This window comes from Neopsephotus bourkii, unplaced genomic scaffold (assembly GCF_033783945.1).
Source record: "Neopsephotus bourkii isolate Nb327-2 ecotype Australia unplaced genomic scaffold, CSIRO-AGI_Nbou_v1 NB_1292, whole genome shotgun sequence".
NCBI lineage: Eukaryota > Metazoa > Chordata > Aves > Psittaciformes > Psittacidae > Neopsephotus > Neopsephotus bourkii.
In genome coordinates, this window is record NW_026901776.1 from 10,979,953 (window position 1) to 10,997,577 (window position 17,625).

General features: G+C 41.4%; 1 protein-coding gene across 2 annotated transcripts in view; it reads left to right on the forward strand.

The window, feature by feature from the left end:
* The window catches only part of DAAM2 (dishevelled associated activator of morphogenesis 2), a 178,840-nt gene that overhangs the window by 126,645 nt on the left and 34,570 nt on the right, over window positions 1-17,625 (forward strand). Inside the window, exons 9-16 of one of the 2 annotated variants that reach the window (XM_061365987.1) lie at window positions 1,398-1,464; window positions 2,389-2,510; window positions 3,794-3,928; window positions 5,339-5,397; window positions 5,800-5,984; window positions 6,934-7,251; window positions 13,941-14,048; window positions 16,858-16,890. In XM_061365987.1, the coding sequence (XP_061221971.1) occupies window positions 1,398-1,464; window positions 2,389-2,510; window positions 3,794-3,928; window positions 5,339-5,397; window positions 5,800-5,984; window positions 6,934-7,251; window positions 13,941-14,048; window positions 16,858-16,890 (1,027 nt within the window). The remainder of the gene's footprint in view (window positions 1-1,397; window positions 1,465-2,388; window positions 2,511-3,793; window positions 3,929-5,338; window positions 5,398-5,799; window positions 5,985-6,933; window positions 7,252-13,940; window positions 14,049-16,857; window positions 16,891-17,625) is intronic. The other variant, XM_061365988.1, reaches the window with a different exon arrangement.

Here is a 17,625-nt window from a genome sequence, read left to right on the forward strand (position 1 = left end):
TTGCAGTCCAGAAAGCCAACCATATCCTGGGCTGCATCAAGAGAAGCGTGACCAGCAGGTTGAAGGAGGTGATCCTACTCCTCTACTCTGCTCTCGTGAGACCTCACCTGAAGTATTGTGTGCAGTTCTGGTGTCCTCAACATAAAAAGGACATGGAACTGTTGGAACAAGTCCAGAGGAGAGCCACAAGGATGATCAGGGGCCTGGAGCACCTCCCATATGAAGATCGGCTGAGAAAGTTGGGGCTGTTCTGCCTGGAGAAGAGAAGGATGCATGGAGACCTCATAGCAGCCTTCCAGCGTCAGAAGGGGGTCTATAGAGTTGCTGCTCTTCGTTAGGGACTGTAGTGACAGGACAAGGAGTAACGGGTTCAAACTTAAACAGGGGAAGTTTAGATTGGATATAAGCAGGAAATTCTTTCCTGTAAGGTTGGTGAGGCACTGGAATGGGTTGCTCAGGGAGGTTCTGAATGCTCCATCCCTGGCAGTGTTCAAGGCCATGACAGAGCGTTGGGTGACATGGTTTAATGTGAGGTGTCCCTGCCCGTGGCAGGGGGTTTGGACCTAGATGATCTTAAGGTCCTTTTGAACCCTAAGTGTTCTATAATTCTGTGTTACTTTTGATCTACAACGTAATAACCAAGAAGACAATCTGTCCTATAGACAATCTGTGTTCCTTCAGTCTGTAACCAGGAGGTGCTTAGGGGCACTTTTGATCTAACAAGTCAGTCATGCTAATGATAACAGTGGTCTGAGACTACCCCAGATGCCTGGATTACACAGTTTATATGCCAAGTCTGTATACAGGGGGATGTGCCACAGCCTTTCTCCACATCATCTTCTGTGGTGTAGTCTTGGTGTAAGAGAAATCCAGTTGCCATGGTCTTTCACCAGGACCCCAAATCCCACAGAGGCATGCTGCTGTGCTCATCAGTAGGGAAATGTAGACAGTTATGAGCTCTGCTGCTCAGCTAATCCATTGAATGCATCTTTGCTCCACCATGTGAAAGAAACAACTTGTTAGTGGTCTAATATTTGGTGAACATGTGTGGCATGGACTTTTTAGAAATGTATTGTCACTGCAGGCCCAGCATTCACCACATATAGAATATCCCTTTCCTGTTCTAGGTGTACTTTCAGCAGCCTTACCTCAACACAGTGACCTAGCACAAGGGTTAAACAGCACGTATAACTCAGCCAGCCATTCCTTTTGGCTTGTTGCTGACCCCCCTGAGTTGCCTTGTATACCTATCTCAGCACTTCATGTGAGAAGTGCTTGCTAATTTCCAGGTGTTCTAACTGGAAATGTGTTGCTTCTTCTGTAGTGATGTTCTTAGTTTCAGTCTGAATTGTGCTATTAGCAGGTTTTGTTTGGTTTGTTTTTCTGTTTTCTTTTAGGCACTTAGATTTCTTTGAGATGGTCAGAAATGAAGATGACCTGGAACTTGCCAAGCGGTTTGACCTGGTAAGTTTTTCTCTGGAGTACCTGAACTTGCCAAAACTGAACCTCCACTTTGGATGCTTAGTGCAACTTCCCTTTGTGTTCCCTAAAAACAGTGATTGACTTTGGTACTGAGAGTGGCTGGTGCTTTTGTTTTAACTGTTTCTCATTTAACAAATAGCGGGTTTGTGATGTGTGAATAATGAAGACAGTGATCACAGACAGGGCTTCTGCCAACTGTCTTTGACAAAGACTTCTTTCTTTTGTTTGGCTGAAGGCTCAGGAGTGCAGAGTTTCTCAACCCTGCCCTCGTGTTCTCAGTCCTGATGATCCAGGTGCATTCTAGATTCAGACATCCCCTTTACAGGACTATAGGCGAAGCTTGGGCTCTTCTGTGATACTTTTCCCAAGATTACAGGAAACTCTCCTGAAGACTGTCACCTCAGAGCCTGGGGAGAGAATCAGTATTTTAGATTGCATTGATTTTAAACACAAGCCTAAAACAAGGTTGGTTTCCACAACCTGTAGCAACAATAAGAGCCTGTAGGGTCTAGAACAGATTCCTTTTTCTTCATGACCAGTTCTGGCCATACACAGTACAGAGCAACTAGCCCTTTCCTGATCAGCTTTTACTATTTGTGTCACCACTTTCTATGACCCAAATGTTTTGCTTGCTGCAGAACAGCTCTTCGTGGCTTTGCCTATCTCTACCTTTCTAACCCTTTACTTTGGGGATCTTTTCCGTACTGGAGTGATGATGGCAATGATGGTCTCAAAGACCCATATGTCTGCTCCTCACTGGAACTTGTAGCTGGACATTGCAGGAGACTCTGCAGAGGTCCAGTTGCTGTAAATTTGCCTGTGTCTATGTCGATCAGATCTTTCACAGTCAGGCTTCCACTATACATGCTTTTTCTCTTATTCTTTCACTACCTTCTCTTACTTCAGATCCACATTGATACAAAAAGTGCCTCTCAGATGTTTGAGTTGATCAAGAAGAGATTGAAGCACACAGATGCCTATCCCTATTTGTTATCCATCCTCCAGCACTGTTTGCAGATGCCATGTGAGTACATAACAGTTTGCCAGAGCAAGTGGTGTTGAAGAACTAGGTGAAGCTTTGGTGTAGGTACATGGTCAGAGACACCAGAACACACATCACCCCTGTCTTTCACTACGAACTTGGCAGTGGCAAAGGGCCATGGTATCTTACGCTGACTCCATCCAGTAGATTTTTGTAGCAATACTTAAAGCAGCAGCTTGACCTCTCTTCACTTGTAAATAAAATGAAGTAGCTGAGACATTCCAGTTAGTCACTGACAAAGCTTGTAATGATTTTAAATTAGAAGTCTTAAAAAAGAAAGAGCCCTTGTGCTGTGAAGCAGGGAATTCCCAGAAATAGATACCGTTTTGAATATTAACAAAATGCAGTGAGGAATTTTTCTGGTGAAACAGTGCAGTACTGAAAGCTGCTCTGTCACTGGGAAATTCCACTGTAAGTCTTTAGGCTTCTGCCTCATGGCAGTGCATCAGTGGAGGGCTTCTGAACTCTAACCGAAAAAAACCTGTTGGTATTTGTTTTCAAAAGAAGTGATAGGAATCTTCTTGTTAACTGTAATAAAATAATTCAGTTATGCTTCGAGAGTGTAGCAGCTGAGCAAAGGCATACCAGGATCACTAAAGAACTGCCTGCCTTGGAACTGTTTAGGTATCAGGTGCTGATCTTTATTACAGCTGTACTTGAGCAGTCAAACTGTTTTAAAGAATCTAAAGGTCTAGGCTGTGCAACTCAGGGAACTTAGATGAACTTTGTTTCTCTGGCTCCATGGGATCAGTCCCTTTGGTTCAATCTCTGCTTTCTCTCTGCACTTTTTTGGTCATGTTTGTATAAATTTCTCATGCCATTTGAGTTTCACTGACCTTCAGATAACCAAGTATACAGTAGAACATCTGACTGTTTTTACATTGCTCACCCCAATGTTACCTTGGTACCAAAAAAAAACCCCAGCATCAAACCTCAGACAATACTGAGTAACAGCTATCACAAGGGAGTCTCTTCTGCAGAGATTTAAAGTGCAAGTTCGAGTTAATCTGTCAAAATGGTTGCACAGCCTGAATGTGCAAATCAGGTGTGGAGTTGCCTATGCCTGTTATGTGTTGTTCCAGTATGCCAGGGGTTTGTAAATAATCTGCTAGCAACAGTTTGGGATTCAGCTTTGTGTTCTAACACTGCTACATACAGGATTGAGATGGAAGGTGGAAAGGAAGCACTGCCAGTCTGTTGGCAGGTGTGTGCACTTTGGCGTAGAAATGAAAGTTCTCATGAGTTGGTCTCTTTCCATGCAGATAAGAGGAATGCAGGAGGAAACTTCCAGCAATGGCAGCTGTTGGACAGAATACTCCAACAAATTGTTCTTCAGGATGAGCGAGGAGATGATCCAGACATAGCTCCATTGGAAAACTTCAATGTCAAAAATATCATTAAAATGTAAGCTGCATTATTATAATTTCTGGTTTGCAGGTCTATGATAAATATGCAGGTGCTTAGGAAATATAATATCTGAGGAGCTTCTTATTTTAACTTATAGCTCCTCATTGTCTTGTTAGCATTCTAGTTGCCTTTGAATGACAACTAGATAGTATTTTCTAGTGGCTTCTAATTTTTATTATATTAAGCTGGTTAGAAGAGCAGAAGAAATACCCATGATTTTATAACAAGGCTTCCTCATGTGCCTTTTTCTATTCAGAATATTGATGAAAGCTTTCATTGATATTCACAAAAAAAAAATAAAGTAAATGATATCTCTATTTAGATCTCATTCCTCACTAATGAGCACATGGTTTAGAAAGATTTCAAACAGAGGAAAGCAGCCTTCGCCTAGCACACAAAACCATTTACCTCTCATAAAATGTCTCTGTGCTCTTACCCACAGACTTGGCTAAGGGCATTACCATTATTTTTTCCTATAGGATGCATCATTTGAGAAGTCTAGCTACATGAGCTGGCTCTTGTTTCAACTTTCTTGTTTTCAGTCCTTTTTTAGACAAACTTTTGGACTCTTTATTCTACCCATATGCCTTTGCAGGTAATTCCTGGCCCATTACCCTTCTGAATTATCTACTGAAAAGAGCATTTTATAGAACATAAGCCACATATGAAACCAAATTCTCCTGTACTAAAATTCTTACAGTCCCTCCTGTTACAGGCATGAGCCAAAATCAAAAAGTGATTTCTTATCATGGAAAAATACACTGGTGTTGATCTCTTTCTGTCTATCTGGATATCAAACTTCAGTGTAGACCTCGTGCCTGATCTTCCCTTTCTACTTTTATGGCTACTCCTCATTCTGCATATCTAATCAATCTCCAGCATGCCCTGCATATTTTCTGTCAGTAAAGGAAATAGTAATGTGAAATGCTCATATCTCAAGATATTGCCTTGTTAGTGGTATTTTACCCAATAGATATGCATCCTCTCTCCTTATAAGAAAGGAAAAATAAAACCACAGAAAGCAGAAAAAAGATGGTCTTGTATTAAGGGTGAGGTAATTTGTAACCCACAGCAGCTATGACTATTTTAGTGTTGACTTCTCTCTTTCAAGATAAGTAGACTTGGCACTTTGAGGGCCTTACCTGAACACAGGAATATATCAGTTTTTTTTTCACCAGGCATTTGTTTATCCCTTTTCAGCACCTGGAACAACAAGCCATCACATTTATATTAGTTGTTGGCTACAATAAAGATCAGGATCTGGAACCAGACTGACCACTTTTATGATCCTGTATAAATATATAAATTCACCAGGTTGCCTTTTGCTGATCACTGTATAGAGTGGCCACTTGCCTTTTGGCCTTGGTAGCTCAGAACAGGATTAAATTATCTGATGTCATTTTTCAGGCTGGTGAATGAAAATGAAGTCAAGCAGTGGAAGGACCAGGCAGAGAAGTTTCGGAAAGGTGAGTATGTCCTCTGTGCTTGGGGAGGCCAAAGAGGAGGGAAGACTGATGCCAATTCCATCACAGAACAGCAAAGCTCGACACAACTTTTCCTTTTGTGGACAAACCCTGCTTTATTCCCTCAAATAATTTTGTCTCATGGTGATCAGTTTAGGTGTTTCATAGGATGGAGCTTCCCTCAATCCACACATAAAGTGATTTGACACTCCAGGTGAAACTTAGGCATTGCTGTTTTGATAACTGAAGATCACTGCAAAGACAGACTCTGTTTTCTTTTTCTTACTCTCATACATTCTCAATTGAACTGACAGATTTATCAGCTTTATTTCAGCATAACCTGCATCTTTTCGGGGACTCTTCATGTGCTCTACTTCATCATCACCGCTTGCCTGTTCCTCCTAGATCATGTTGAGCTGATAAGCAGGTTAGAGAAGAAGGAGCGGGAATGTGAGACAAAGACCCAGGAGAAAGATGAAATGATGAAGACACTGAACAAGATGAAGGACAAGCTGCAGAAGGAATCATTGGAGCTGCGCCAGACCCGGGACCAGATGAATGACCTGGTGGCTCAACTTAATGAGTTCTCGGTATGAGACTGGGACTTTTCCCATCCTTGTTTAAAGCCTGATAACTAATGAATGACAAACAAAAGCACATTACGAGTGAAATACTTTTTATGGTCAGTACAGAGAGAGTCTGTCTAGCCAGCTCCGAAGATGAGTACTTAGAAGCTGCTCGACTTTTACCTCAGACTGAAATCCCTGAGGTGGTGGTATAGAATGGATAATGCATGTGCTGTTCCATTTGTTCTCCTCAGCCACCTTCCTCACAGAAGCTACTGAGGCACATGTGTCTTCCTTCAGCCATAATTTTTACTGTTGAATGGGATGGCCCTGATTTTTATTTCAGTGCAACAGAGAGAAACCTCCCAGATACAAAAGTAAATTTAGTGAAGAATTCAGTGAAGATTGTCACATTTCAAGAGTATCTTTACTGCCTTGGAGCCCTGCAGAAGTGACATTTGCAGCTGCTTCCTCCTGCTTGCTGCTCCTTCCTGCTGCTTGGTGCTCCTTCCATCCCTGCAGTGTGCCTGAGCCTCAACTTGCCAGGACACAGCCCTGAGAAGTTAGACGCTGCAGAAAACAGATTCATTCCCTCTTCCCTTCTCCCACTTTGTATTACTGGGGCCTAATGACAGGCATTCTGTATTTCAAACCCTAAAGTTTAAAACCCAGGAGTTCAAAAGTTCGTAAGACTGAACTTTTCTTTTTATTCATACATAAGGAGAAAATAATACTTTTTGGCTTTTGTGGTCCCTTTTTTCAAGCTCTTCTCCATAACTTCAAGGGCTTGAAACTTTCTCTTAAATGAAAGCTGAGATTCCTCCCTTTATTGCCTGACTTTGAGTGCAGGAGGCTTTAAAGAAAACATCAAATATTTTGAGTCTCATAATAAAATCACATCAGCTGGCAACATGGAGTTACTGTGCCTTTTAAATGGTTTGCTTTCTTTTTCTATGTGTTTTTTGTTTTCCAGCAAGGGAGCAGCATTTCTTTCCCACCCCCACCTCCACCCCCTCCAGGTGGCCCATTAGCTTTGCCCTCTTCTGACATGTCTGAGAATCTGCCACCGCTGCCACCTCCTCTGCCTTTCTCTAGTTGTCCCCTTCCTCCTGCTCCGCCACCCCCTCCAGGAGGACCTCCTCCTCCACCAGGAGCACCACCTTTCTTCAGCATGGGGATTCCACCCCCTTCAACAACCACCTTCAGCAGCAGTGGCACCAGCCTGAAGAAGAAATCTGTCCCACAGCCTTCGCACCCACTGAAGTCATTCAACTGGGCTAAGCTGAGTGAGGTAAGACATTGCAGCAGTTTATTTCCTAAGTATAACTCAGTGTTCATTAATGCCATGAAGTGCAATGTGACAGAAGCAAGGGATATGACAGAAGCAAAGGATGACTTTCTGTGGGCTGAGGTCAGTAGGAGACAGTAACTCTCTTGAGGGAGTCCCCAGGGCAGCACATATCCTGTGATGACCAACGTTCTGGTTAGGTTGAGCTGCAGTATATCTGGGCATGCTATCAGTTAGGCAAAGCTGTAGTGGAACAGAATATGTAAGCCAGAGCTAGACATCTCCAGGACTGGTGTGCCAGAGCTGCCTTCACTTGTGTGTCAGGGAAAAGGATGGACAGAACCAGTGTGGACAAACCATGGTGAGAACCAGCTCCAGAAACAGCTCCCCTTGTGGGAGCTGTCACCAGGGAGAGAAAGGTAGCTATTTTTTCATGACCAGAGGGGAAGCTGCTCTCCTTGCGTGGTTACAACTCTGTCTCTTGGTAATAAAACTCCAAATAGGCAATAAAAATGGAGAACTTGTTTTCTTCTGTTGCATTCTTTTTCTGCTACCTTGGTTGCCTCTCCTTTCCCTCCACTTCTTTCTCTTCCTTCATACTCTCTCACTTCTCTGTGCCTTCCCCCCCCCCCCCCCCCGTCTTTGGGTCCCAATTATTTTTTTTAACTGATTTAGAAAGGAAAAAAGTGTCTGTGTTGAGTTTGGATGGCTTCCTAGAAACCCAGGTTCTCTTTTAGACTGAAACTCACCCAGGGCCCTACTCCTGTGTTCGGAATGAGTGTCCAGGGACCTCTGGAATGCTGCAAGAATTCTCTCTCCCCCTCTCTCCTTTTCTGTAAAATAAAGTGAAGTGAAATATTTGCTGCACCATCTGTGCTTCTCTGTCAAGGACACATGGGGTGTGGCAGAGAATGTAAGGACAGGGATTTATTTTCCTTTGCAGAACATGTGACTTAGTGCTCTGAAGAAAAGAAATAATAACTAATATATGTATATATATGAAAAAGAGAAAGTCACAGGTGTTTCTGTTCAGTGTACAGTGACTGTAGGCTTATCCTGCCCTCTGGTTAGAAGTGAAGGCAGCAGTGCTAATAAAATTGAAGACCTGGGTGGTGAGGTGGGTAAAAAATGCTATTTTGAGGAAGGCAAACTAGGTGGAAAAAGAGGGCATAAGAGGGTGGGGCTTCATTTTTGAGTGTTTGCCAGTGTTTTGACCTGGTAAGGTCTCTGCAAAACTGCAGAGGTTGTGTTGCAGACACAAATGGCTTTCCTTGTTATTTGGGTTGCACTTTGTTACGGAGTTACTTAATTCCATCGGCTGCTGGAGGAGGAGATACCTTTTGGTCATCTTCAGCAGTTACCCTAGATTCCTGCTTCAGTAACAGGCACTTTCTGTTCACATGGCTATGAATCCTTTGAATGCAGTGTCACAAGTGGGTCATATGGCCTTATCTTGCCTTTCATTACTTTTGTGGCGCTTGCATGGTGTTCTCCTGAACTGTCAAAGTAGCCATACTTGAATAAATGAATGAATGCTCACAACAAGCACACTGGCTGGGATTCTCTCTCCTAAGGTTTCTTCCAGTAAGTGAAGATGATGTCAGGACTGAAGCAGCCCATATGAGAGCAAATCCCTTTCTATCCATGCAGCCTGCCTCAAGAGAGTGAGAGAAAACCAACAGAGGCTGAATGTGACGAACAGAGATGGCCGAGAGAGATTTGTCTGCAATATACTTTCTCAGTAATGGAGTCAAGACTGTTCTCCAGGGCAACTTATTTTTTTTCCCTTTTTTCCCAATGCTAATACTGTCTTTGGAGGGAAAGGGCTGAGCTGTTGGGTGTCAGGAAAATGACCAAATATATTTAAACTCTTGGCAGTTGACTAACAGATTGTCCACTCTTCCCATGGGCACCATGAAAAAAGGTTTGACTGGAAAGTATTCATTCTTCTAATAAGGAAGCTCCAACAACCTGCTAATTTCCTTTGAGAATTAAAGATTATGTACTAGCTTTGATGTGAGCTGATGATCAGTGGCAAAACCATTTAGACGCATGGATGGGGTGCGTTCTGATGAAGCCCTTCCACATCGCAGCTCCATTCATACAGTGTTATAGCATCATCTGTGAATTCCATTCATACAGCACTTCAGTAGTGCTGATGCCAAGGTTCTCTGTTTTTTAGGAAAAAAGATATTGCAGTGTAACCACTGTAATGTCCTGGAAAGATTCCTTCCTTTGTTTCTGGAGAGCAAGTGGAGTTTGCTCTCTCACTGCATTTTACACAACAGCCAAGGTCAAATAGCGACCAGACACTTACAGTTAATCCAAATGATGGACTTGTTTCAAGCACACTGGAAGTATAAGTATTAATATTTAATAATGAGTATTAATAATTATCTCTTTAATAAATATAAACATATTGATTTGGAGCTATCAGAGTAAATCAAGTCAACCTTCAACTGCACTGCTTGTTCTCATGGGTGGAGGAGAAGCTTCCCATTACAAGTTGGGGTGCTAATGTCTAGTCAGTGGTCTGAAAGGGGCTTTCTTTAGCCAGCCCTAAATAGATCTGGCTAAAATCGCTTCACAAGAAGGGTACATGTTCTACATAATACGTAGGAGTAAAAAACAGACCAAACCAACCAAACAAAAAACACACAACAAAACATCACCAGGACAAAAAAACTCCAACAATCACGTAAACAGAAAATGTTCATTTTGAAACTACTTTAAAAACAAAACAAAACAAAAACCTGTATTTCTGTAATGTTATTGTTGATTCTGATTTCTGGAACTTTCATCTTAAAAGCAGCCAGAATATCATGGCAAACAATGACGAAAAACTGCTGCCAGGGATTCAAAATGAATGGAAAAATTTCTACATAATCTCAGTGAGAAGCTACTCATAACATCTTTTGTGGTGCCTTATCCTACAGCGAGATGAAAGAGCTGTCTCAATTAACAAACATGCCAGAAATACCATTTTTGCTCCAAGTGGACTTTTCTTACACTGAGGAAAGGATCTGATATCAAGAGAGAAATTTGAAAAGCAATCTCTGTTTATATCCCTTTTTCAGATTCATACTGGAAGTAGAGATTAAAATTTTAAGATGCTTTGTTTTTTGATGGTTAATATTGTAGAAATATAACCTACTAATAAGTAGGGTTGCCTGCTCCAGTATTCACAGGACACTCATAGTTTCTGTGGTTTATCTGGGTCTGCAGGACAAACAATAGGCTTTCCTAAAGTACAGTAAGTTTTCACTCATGCTGTGAGGTTATTGAGGCATGATGAACTTTAGTGGCTTGCAGAGTATTGCTGTTTATCCTTCAGGATAAATAAAACCATCTGTTAGATATAGCAGAGGATAGCTTGATGTGATTTGTAGCTCCATGAAACACTGTCATTCTCTAATCTTGGTAGGTCTCAGCAAATTGGGCTTCCACAGAGGTGATCCCCTGGCGATGTTCAAGGCCAGGTTGGATGGAGTTTTGGGTGACATGGTTTAGTGTGAGGTGTCCCTGTCCATGGCAGGGGGTTGGAACTAAATGATCTTAAGGTCCTTTCCAACCCTAATTATTCTATGATTCTCTGAAATGACAAAACTGCAGCAGCTACAGTGGGCCAAGTTATTAAATGTTAACGTACCAAAAACCTCAGTTGAGTTTATCAGCTCAGCCTGATTGAGCAAATGCCTTGTCAGTACATGATCTGATAATAAGAGAATGTTTCCTTACCTAGTACATACCACCATTTTGCTATAGGACACTGGGAAATGTAGTTCATAGGATTTGCTTCCCAAAGGGGGCCAAGAGTTCGCAAAGCAGAGGAACTAGAGATCTTGGAAGACTTGTAGAATGAATAAATGAATAACTCTTTTATCTTTTTTTCATTAGGAGACAGAAAAAAAGGAAAGAATAAATAAATTATTTACTTTATTTTTAAATTATTGGTTAGGGACCATAAATATTTTTTGTGATGCTGAGGGAATCATTTATCATAGCAACTACATTATGCAAGTCTGTTTCTCTTGAAATGTTCAGTCTCCCTGGCTGATGACAAGGAACTATCAGCCAGTTAATCCATAACAGAATAGCAAGACCTCAGTGTAGGAAATTATATGGCAGCAGCATGAAAGTTTTGAAGGGCAGAGCTTAGGTAGAAATAGAAAGGACAGCTCCATTGCAAGTGTTTTGTGTAACAAAGGTTGTTTATACCTCTGCCTCCCTTGTTTGTTCTTTGGATTAGCCCATTTGGGCTTTAAGCACTCACATTGGGTTGCTTGGGTTGAAGTTATGTTTGTGCACACCACTGCAATAGATGCTGCTCTAGAATTTGTCTTTCTCTACAAGTAGCATATAAACCATCTTGTACAGGGCCAGACTCAACCTAGGTCATAAAATGAATCTGAATTGAGAATAATTTACATTTCCTTGGGTTCTTTTTCTGGTAGAGTATGGATGAGAACTACTCTCCACAATCCTGTTGTAAGTCTCAAAACTGCCTCTTCTGGCACCTCTGCAGTTCATTCAGACTAACCCATTATGTAGCACGTTTTCACTGGTTTTGCCATTTGTGAGGAAACTTCACTTCCATGAGGGATTTATAGCTGGACAGGTAAATGGTCAAGACTGTCATGAGTAGCTGTCTCCTGAGTCACATCCAGCCTTTTGCCAAACACAGTGTGTAGTTTTTGGCATCCTCAGGGCTCTAGCCTGATGATGTCTCTAAGGATTGCTCCTTCATGTCCACTGGCTCCTGTCAAGAAATATTCTTCCATTTCAGTGTTTGATGGGACAACCTGAAACAGTAAGCTACTCAGAGAACTGCTCTGCTGTTTAAAATATCCCTCAGGATTTATAATTAAAGGTTTATAAAGCCAGCCTGGAAACTGAATGTGAATGAACATTCTGCCTGGATGTTTCTGGCTAAGATTGGCAGTAGAGCCCAGGGCTAGGATAAAATGAAAATTAACTTTGTCTCCTATTCCTTTGGCTGAGACGAGCCTCCCAGGCTCGTTCATCCTATTACAGCCACAGGGTCATGATGTTTTTCCTGCTGTGGAAAGAAAATCCACACTTATTGAAAGGAACAATACAATGCTACTGGGGAGACTGTTCAGGGATAGGTGTTGTTCCCATCTAGTTTATGCTGTCACTGCACATAGCACTGCAGAACTGCAAACACCCATCTTTCCCCTCAGGCACTCAGGCTGCCTCTGGAGGGAGTGTATTGGTTTTCCGCCAGTGTCTGCGCTGCTAGGAATTTCCTCCAGAACACTTCACACCTCCATTTCCTCCTCATTTCATCCTCCCATCAGTTTTTTTTCCTTGCTCCTTTTGTTTTGTGGCTTAGCACATTTCCCTGATTCCTTTGATGACTGTGAATAGGAAGTAAAGCCTATTCCTAATTAGTTCTGATAATTAAGTGTTAACACACTTTGCTGTGTAGGTACAAGTCAGGTACTCCAGAGCTGGAGCCTGTGTGAGGATTTCATTGCTATTGCTTGCTGTTCCTGTCTTTGCATCAGTGTTTTGCTGGCTTTTCATCTCCTGAGGTTTGCTTAGGTATTTTTACAATCCTTGCTGTCCATTTCCTTTTTCTTTTAATCAATACCTTCCTTATTTTTCCAGTTAATAAAGTACAGTAAATGTACATTTCATTAACTACACAAACTGAAAAACAGTGTTGTCAAGTCTGAAGGGCAACTTTTCCTTTTCTAAATCAGTTATCACCCAAAGCTTGTCCCACACAACATGCACCTTAACAGTCAGTAGGGAGGAGAAGGTAGTTCGATTTTTGTGTTCTCTTTGTCAGCAAGGACATCTGTCCTGAGAATGTCAGCAGGACATCCTAAGGCCTTCTCCTAGTTTAGGATGACTGCTGATTAGCTAATTCATGTACTGCAAGAGCTTATTTGGTCCAGGGTTGGTGGACAGCAAAGTTGAAGGACTCTCTGTCTCCCTCCATGCTAGAATTCCCTGGCATTTAGGATAACATATCACCTGGGCTGTGAACATTTCCAATTAGTGTGGATAATGCTGTTTCAGAGATCTGGATATAGTTTGTGGCTATAGGAGTCAGCAGAGAACTCATGTAGACAGGGGAGATCATGTAATAGGAAATAATTAGACTTCAAAGTCTCAGGGCCTTAAAAGTAAAATAAAATAAAATCTTAAACTACTTTCACAGGCAGGCAGGATGAAAACCACACACCCTTTGGGCTTTACAACAGAACCTGGCAAAATCTGTAGAAGGGAAGATGTGTCTGGGGTTTGTCATGCATCATTGCCCTTCCTAAGCTTCTTTCTCATAATGATAACACTTCCATCATTGTGACCACAATGATTGTCATAGACAGATAGACTTTCTTGAAAGGGAATGTACTGTGGGATCATGGATATTGCATGATATGTGGTCTGCTAGTCTTGGAATGTGCCCTTTCTTCAGAGGTCTACTGTGATGAAAAATATAAAATACTGAGTATGTTTAAAATTTTAAAAACAGAAAAATAGACACCACTATTTTTTTTCTCCTTTGACTCTTGAAACAAAATGTGCTTTCTAAAATGACAGCAGTATTACATAGGAATATGGCCAGTGAGCAGGAGAGAATGAGCTGTCCAAATGAGATTGGATGTTCTTAGCTAAAAGCTTTCGCTGTCTCATTAAAATACGACCTTTTCCTTCAGGAGAGGATCCATGGCACAATCTGGAATGAGATTGATGATTTAAAAGCATTCAAAGTGCTGGATCTAGAAGATTTTGAAAAGATGTTCTCCGCGTATCAGAGACACCAGGTAGGCGTGAACTCGTGCACAACTTGTCTTCCATGAATTTCTAGAGGAGGAAAGAACACATGACAGTGGTCTGGGTCCTTGTCCACCTGAAATCAGGCTGCATTATTTGCTGCTGTGCCACTGTTCAAAAATATCACAAAAGAACTGGGGAGGACATATAGGGCAGAGTATAACCTGTTACCAACATACTTCATGCTAATGGACAGCTCTCAGAGACAACAGCTCCCAACAGATAATGCTCTATTTGATCTTAGCAGCCCCAGGCTTCCAAAAGGTCCTGAGTTTTACGTTCATGCCTGATACCTATCTTTCTATTTCTCCCATTCAACCAGAGAAAAAAATCTGTAGCTGCCCAAGTACTGAGCAAGGTGACTGAATTAGCTGTCTTTGGCTTTGTCTATTTTTATTTAAACAGCCAACTGACCCTGCTGGCTAAGTGATAGAAAGTGTCTGAATTACAGATTATAACACAAACAGCATATTTAAAAGCAGTCATTTATTAGAATGTCTTTCCCCCCCTCCTCTTGTTCTTTGAAAGCAAGTCACCTTCAATCTTTGTGTTTTTGTTGAATGAGGTTTAGCAGGAGAGGGATTGTACTTTCACACTCTGAACTCCCCCAGCTTTCCTTTGCTTTTGGAGTATGTTTGGAGAATTCAGTCTTTCATAATCTGCAGAATTGGGTCATTGCTCTGAAGTTTTAGGAAAAGACACAAACATGATTGCTATAAGCAGCCTTTATGATTAAGTATTACCATGATGATAACTACTTTGTTAACTTATTCAGTACCTTAAAATTAACAAACATATTATTGGGCTTTTCATCTGTTCCCTTCTCTCTCTTATTTTTCTATTTAATCCAATAAGCATAATTAATAACTCATTGGATTTACTAGCTCACAGCCACATAGATAAACATCCCAACTTGAACTGTGAAGAATGTGATGTTGCCAGTTGCATGGGAGATTTCATTTTTCATTCTGCTCCTACAAATAGCTGCTGCCATTTCAGTGGGTACCTCTTTCTTCCTGAAACAGAACTCAGTTCTCAGAACTGAGAAGAGAAACTTCAGTTTTGTTACTGAAGAGAAACTTCAGTGTTGTTACAAGGACAGATTTAGACCCTGTGCCAACAGCTTAGCTTAGCTATGGTGGTGATCTGTCATTTGTCTTTCAAGCAACCAGACTGTCATCTGTGCATGTGAATAGCCACTGCAGCATCAAGTTGCCATTCCAATGTCTCAGGTGCAAACAATGCAGCTTCCTCACTAGAAGCTTTGCTTCCTTTGGGCTCCAAAATCCAAAGCCAAAGCTGTCCTTGTCTGCCGACTCTCAGTTGGAATCATAACATTTTTGGCAGCTTTACCAATCACTGAAAAGCAGCCTGGCCTGTTTAACTGTAAACTAACTTGACCTTTACCCCTACCCACTGGAATGGAGCCATCATCTTGGAGTGACCTCATGTGTCTCAGAACAGTTTTCTTCCATCCTCATTAAACACATTTTATGACAGTGGCTCCAGACACTAGAGTATCACTTATGTAAGCTATTCATATTTTTGTGTAGTTAAGTATGTTGCTGCCCTTCCAGCTTCTGTTAAGGATTTTGTTGGTTTGGATTTTTTGGTGGGTTTCGTCATGTGTATATCTTCTCTCCCCCGCTTCAGTATTCCATTATTATTACTTTACATGATAATTTCTTTTTCATCCATACTCCATGTGAAGAGGATTCCAATCAACAAGCCCTTATCAATTTTCTTTATTTTTACTTTTTAAAGACCAGGCCACCAAAATTGCTTTTGAATTGAAAGCTAATCAGAACTTCTGCAGTTGGTTCACACTTTATCTTTTCTCCTTTTTTGTTTTTGGAAATACTCCATTCTGGCCAAGCATGTGTTTACCCTGGGTTTGTGAATTTTATACTTCATCTAAATGTCTGTAAAAAAAAATGTCAGTGCAAAGCCCTGATCTTTTGCTTTTGCAACATTGAATGAGTACAGATAAAGACATTTATTTCTTTGCTGCTAATAACACGATCTTCATAATTTTTTCCCGTTGAATTTACATTAAACAGCTTTTCTTTCTTCTTCATTTTGTTAATGACAAAGGGTCTCTTCTCCTCTCTCAAGCCCAGTGTATCGTTTTTAGTGGTTATGAGGGAAAGCAGAATTGTCCAGTGTACAGAATGCTGGACCAGGAATTCTTACATTTGTCTTCTGATCTTGTTCCAATATTACTGTGTAATATTGATCTTTTGATTTGGTATATCTGACGTTTTCCTGGAGTATGGAATATGTTGTGAAATAGTTGGTGTCTGTCACCTAACAGTGCTGTAAGGCTGCTTTTGGTTACAGAGTGCTTTCAAAATACTTGGATATAAATTGTTAAAGGATATAATAATGTTATTGAAATAAGTTATTACTAACAGTGGCAAACTATGCCTGTGCGTCAGGAGACGAGAACTGACCCTTAAGTTTTAACCTTAGCAGTTCGTTCAGTAAAGCTCCAGCCTAGGTTTGTAAAGGTATTTAAGCATTATATTAGTAAATATTTAAAGACCTAAGATTAATGTTTGGAGACTGAATTATTCTTTTCAGAAAAGACCTAGAACTTTTAGTTCCCCAGCATCTGCTGATATAAAATATGCAAAGAAATGCTGAAATGCCTTTGAACCACCTGGGTCAGTATTACTTGCTAAGCATTTTATTCTCTTAGTGTGTGTCTAAATTCAGCTGCCTTGTTAAACTGGATATCTTTCTATGTGACTAATTTTGGCATGTTTCCTTCTTTATCTGTGGCTGCTGCCTGCATAGGACCTGCTAACTAACCCCTCCTCCTATAAGCAGGTGAGTATCATTGTCTGCTTCCTGATCTTGCAGGGTGTGGGAAGGGGAAGTCCTGCACCATGCCGTTATGGGGTCACCACTCATCTCATGCTACACTTTCATATGTTCTTGCACTTCTCCTTTCTGGGTGAAGGTGGTGCAAAAGATTCCTTTAGTTGTGTTAGCTCTGAGATAGGAAGTAGTTCCTGTTTTTTCACTATAACCTTACTATGGTTAATGCTGATGTCTGTAGTTCCCTTTTTGGTGATCCAGAGGGCAAAGACCAGGGACAAAGTATAATGTGAATGTGGACTCTTAACCAAAGTAATAGTCTCTTTAGTGGAGAATAAAAAGGGAGTCTCAAGGAGCCTTCACTCCCACTGTTCCCATCTGTGGTCCATCTGCTTTGCACAGTATCGAAATCTCCAGATGTATTCACTAGCCACAGACTTTCTGATAAAGAAAATCTTTCTTTCTGTAAAACCGATCTTTGGTTGGGTAGAAGGAACAAGCCTAGCTCTCTCAGCCTGTCTCCATAGGAGAGGTGCTCCAGAGCTCTGAGCATCTTCATGGCCCTTCTCTGGACTTTCTCAAGCATGTCCATGTCCCTCTTGTGTTGGGGGTCCCAGAGCTGAACACAGGACTCCAGGTGGGGTCTCATGAGAGTGAAATAGAGGGGGAGAATCACCTGCATTAACCTGCTGGTCACAGTCCTTTTGATGCAGCCAAGGATACATGGTTTCTGGGCTGCAGGCG